Source organism: Homalodisca vitripennis, chromosome 6, assembly GCF_021130785.1.
Source record: "Homalodisca vitripennis isolate AUS2020 chromosome 6, UT_GWSS_2.1, whole genome shotgun sequence".
Classification (NCBI taxonomy): domain Eukaryota; kingdom Metazoa; phylum Arthropoda; class Insecta; order Hemiptera; family Cicadellidae; genus Homalodisca; species Homalodisca vitripennis.
In genome coordinates this window covers 103,477,744-103,482,740 of record NC_060212.1, presented here as the reverse complement: position 1 = coordinate 103,482,740, position 4,997 = coordinate 103,477,744, and the positions used below count along the sequence as shown (strand labels likewise).

General features: G+C 32.7%; 1 protein-coding gene across 1 annotated transcript; it reads right to left on the bottom strand.

The window, feature by feature from the left end:
- Nucleotides 1–3,547: 3,547 nt before the first annotated feature.
- On the bottom strand, nucleotides 3,548–4,246 carry LOC124365492. The gene has a single exon (XM_046821476.1). The coding sequence runs from the start codon at nucleotides 4,244–4,246 to the stop codon at nucleotides 3,548–3,550; it is 699 nt and encodes a 232-aa protein (XP_046677432.1).
- Nucleotides 4,247–4,997: the final 751 nt, after the last annotated feature.

Here is a 4,997-nt window from a genome sequence, read left to right as displayed (position 1 = left end):
AGGGTTACTCCATACCACATCGCTCAACAGGCTTCCTTGTTTGCATGCTGATTTTCAAGTCTATAGCTCATCTAATGTCTTACAAATCTTGAGTACAGGCATACAATAAGATTTAAAAAATATATATTTTAGAGCACCCAGGCAGACAAAATAAACATTTTTGCTGCACTCTGAGTTATAAGCTGTAATGATCCAACATCCAACATCGATTTCGTTCTTGCCTGTATAAAGGGCCGTACTCAGCTTTTGTGGGCCCAGGAAAATATGAAATAATGAATATTTATTTCTCAATATCATACATGTATACAAACAAGAGTACAGAGCTTGGAATAGGCCTTGCCACAATTGCCAGTATGTGTGGCTTGGCGTCTAATATACAAACAAAAATAACATATCTGATGAACTTGAATGAGTCTAGCCCGTCTTGATGCTTACAACTAAACAAACAGCTCACTGCAGCACGCACGGCTTACCACTGCTGATAACAAACAACAGAGTACTTCTTATTGTTAGTAAATCTATTACATAACTCCTTCTTCCTTCCTCACTTATAGCGTTACTGACATTCGATTATAAAGAAATGTTGAATACAATCTAGCATTAGTATCGTTTTAAATAAAATCATTATTCATGAAACTCAGGCCGCTTTTAATAAATAGCCAAGCTCTTAGCTTAGTACAAAACTCATTTGATTTGGAAATTTCATTAATATCCATTGGTAATTGATTAAAATATTTTGGTCCCAAATTGAGACACGATTGTCTAAAAATTTATTTGCTTACTTTAGGCGTTTTAAAAAGTCTTTTGTTGATGCTTCTTGTTCCATGAAATATCTGTGCTGATCCTCTGTTACCACTTAATATATAAAACAGTTTCAAAGTTTTGAAAACAAATAAATAGTGTACTGGTATAATGTTTTGATTAATATACAATGGGAAGCTGCTTTCCCTTTATCCATTTTTGTTAGTAATTCTAATAAATTTGTTTTGGGTCGTTCTGATGCTATTAATTAAAAATTTATACGCCCCACCCCAGCAGCTGATACCATACTGAAGACGAGACTGAATCAGGCCATAATATAGCGTACATAGAAACTTTGTACCACACATTTTTTAAATAACAAAACTTCGTAAGGGTAAATTTTAAATTATTATAAATGGTCATTACTTGTTTTTCCCACGACATACGTTCATCTAGAATTAACCCTAGATATTTGTATTCCTTAACTTTAATCATTTCTTCACAAGTACAAGTAATTGAATCTTTCCATTTTGAAGAGTGAAATCTAAATGGTCTACCGAAAGTAAAATCTACACTGTCTAAATTTATATATTTCGTTTTGTTTACATTAACAACCATTTTGTCAGAATCACACCATTTCTTGAACTGTTTCAGGTCTTTACAGATTTCATCGTATATTATATTTTTGTCTTTTTTAGAATAAATGTACGGTACCCCAAATCATCGGCAAAAGCATAAATTTCTCGAAAAAATTGAATGGTTAACAGATCGTTTATAAATATCAAAAATAGATTTCCTGATAAAACACACCCCTGAAGAATACCACTTTGTACTACTAAAAAACTACTAAGTTCAGTTTTTACTTGCTGGATTCTACCTTTAAAAAAAAACTGCTAAACCAATTTAACGCTACTCCCCTAATTCCTAAGGATTCCATTTTTAGCAACAACACATCATGATCTACAAGATAAAAGGTTTTTTTGAAATCTATGAAAAGGGCAGACGTTTTACACTTATTGTTCATGCTTTGATGTATTTTATTTACAAAACCCATCAATGCGTCTTCCGTGGATTTGCCTTTTGTGAACCCAAATTGATTTTGGTTTTGAAAATTAAAACTAGCAAGGTAACTAATTAATCTTTTTTACATGCATTTCTCAAGAATCTTGGAAAATACTGAAACTAAGCTTATAGGACGTATATTATTTATTTTGAACGAATTAGGCTTTTTGAATAATGGAATGACAATTCTTCTTTTTAATATTTCCGGGACACTCCAAGTCTAAAACTTAGATTTATTAATGTACTAATTGGAACAACGACGTTTTCAGCAATTTGTTTAATTACATGCACTGATATGTTATCGAATCCGGTTGATTTCTTATTTTTTAGACTGTTAATAATGCTTAGAATCTCGTTTGGATCGGTTTAACCGATGAAGAACGAATCTCTCCATGTGGAAGAAGGTTTCCACCATGTGAAATATCATCATTTTGTGATAACCCAACAAGAAATGAATTTAACTTGTCTGAGATTAATTTTGGGTCTTCTTCGAGATTTCCATCTTAAGGAATGATTTTATTTATTACATTTTTAACTACGTTACCAGTTATACTATTTACTATTTTCCATTCCTGGCTTGCGCCGCTGTTACAATTTTGAATTATATATTCATAATACACATTTTTGGCTTTGTCAATATCACTTTTTAATTTATTACTAAATCTGTTAAAATAATCCTTGAAATTTTCATCATAAGGCCTTTTTTCAACATACCATACAGTCTTTTCCTTTCGATTAATCTGTTTTAAATATTACTGTTAATCCAAGGACTGATAAATTTTGCTTTACTCAACCTACTAACAATCATTCTTTCCTCTTTATTACTGTATAATATACCATTCAAAATATTAAAAAACTTTTCAAAAGATATGCTTACATTTTCTTCGTCAATTATACTATTCCAGCCTGTATATTTTAATTCTTCATTGATCATATTAAAAAAACATTAAAAAACATCAAGTTTTTGAAACATTACAATTGATTGTTAGCTTCATTGTTAGAGCTAAACAACAATGGTCAGTTAACCCAAGATGGAAAATTGCTGTCTCAAACATATTCAAATTCTAAAATTTTAGAAAAATGTGATCGATGCAGGTGGAAGAGGTTTTACATATTCTGGTCGGAGAATTAATTACTGATACAAAACCCATGTTACTTAATAAACTACTATATCTTAATGAATCAGGTGATTGTTTTAAAATATCTATATTTCCATCCCCTACGTAGACAGTATTTAACTTTAAAAGAGATAATTGCGATTCCAGCTCTTCTACAAAAACACTTACTGTACAGGATTGTAGTCTATAAAAATCAAAAATATTACACCGAGTTATGTTGTATTTAAGCTCGAACAAAACACAATCAACCGTTGTCATGTCAATTGCCACCTCTTGAACTAACAGCTCTTCGACAAAATAACATACAACCCCTCCAGATCTGTACTGATTATTGCATTTTCCATTTATATTATAACCAGGTATTTTGTAAATACTTAATTCTTCACTGAGGATCCATACTTCAGTTAAAATTATTTAAAAAATTTTTTGTTGTGCATTATTAAGTTCTGCTATAAAACTATTGAAATTTTGTCTCATACTTCGAATATTTAAATTAATTATTGAGATAGATCCATCAGCGTCCGCAGAGGATGGTGAGAAAAATGCATCATTAAGAGAAATTAAATATGATTGTGAATCCAATTGAAATAAAATCAAAGCAACATGTTTGCTTACTGATTACAATTTTAGCGGTATTTTTCCACTTCATCAAGACTAGTGATTTTGAAATGTTTCTCTCCATCATCCCTCCTGAGATATAACTTGTCACCCTTAAACCAGATATACTTGACATTGCACTGCTTGCTTCTTTCCTTCAGTTGAGCCAAGAAGATCTTGTTGTCCGGTGACAGATGTTCATTGATGTACACCCTGGTGTCAGGAAAGGCATTGTTCACTCTGCGGGCTGATAGGTCCTTGTTCTTCTTGTAGCTGGTAATCCAGACATCTCTCTGCATCTTGGTTTGGAACTGGAAGACCATGGGTGAAACTCGACCTTGCTTGTAGCTGGGAACTCGATGTGCAGCCATTACCTGGGTGTCATGAAGCTCGACTCCTATGGCAGTGCCGATGTCACGCAGGATCTTCATAGTGTCCTCGTTCCGAGTTACAGGGATGCTGATCTCCAGATTGGTTCTTCTAGAGTACTGCTCCAGCTCTCTGACTTTAATTTTTAGCTCATTGAATGTCTCGCCCAACTTCAAGTTTGCTTCAGTTAACTTCTGGTTTTGTTTCATAATCTCGGTATAATCTAGCTGGAATTTTTTAAGCACCTGGTTTGCTGTGTCAATATTTGCTGACAGGAACTCAAACGACTTAGTAAGCTCTTGCATCTGGCTTGAGTGAGACTTAAACTCTTGAAGCATTTCTCTTTTGAATGCTTCCATGGTAGATACAAGAAACTCCTTTGTAATACATGTCGAACTAGATGACTTACTGCTTACTGAAGATTGTTTTTTAGATTTAACACATTCCTCACATTTCCAATCCTTATGGCCGGTACGAGTTTTGATTTTATCTTTGATACAGTCTATATGAAATTCACGTTCACAACCACCAACACACTTCCCTTTATTCTATTTGATTAAGAACCTCACACAAGCCAGAGGCCAATGAGGACGGTTAGAATTAGGATTAAAAGAGGATCGATTTCTCCTTTAAAAAAATAATAATTGAATGAGCAAACTCTACTAAACATTTAAATAATATAAATAGTACCTTAACATTCTAAATAAAAAGTATGATAGTTGTTTACTAAACGGTTGCGATAGCTTAACAGTACACAATCTTATAAATTCTGAATAAATACCAGCTATTGAACCTTCTACAAAGAGTACCACCCAGAAGACATATATTTTAATGTTTACATTCCCCTGATTTTCCTGTACCTGGGCACGCTGTACCTTAAAACCTCAAAATTCATTACTTCGGAAATGGTTAAAAATATGAGAATATACTGCAATAGCAAAATATTTATATTCTTAAACAAGTACAAAAAAAATTGCCTAGAACTCACAATGAAATATGTGAATATAAAAGGACAGCAAGTAACAGATAGCGGTTGCACTATACGGAACTTACCATTGTTAATTACATTTTTAACAAATACCAATTTTATCAAGAACATGTTATCCAAAG

Coding starts and splice junctions, on each gene's coding strand:
- LOC124365492 (XM_046821476.1), bottom strand. CDS start 4,246: ATGGAAGCATTCAAAAGAGAAATGCTTCAAGAGTTTAAGTCTCACTCA.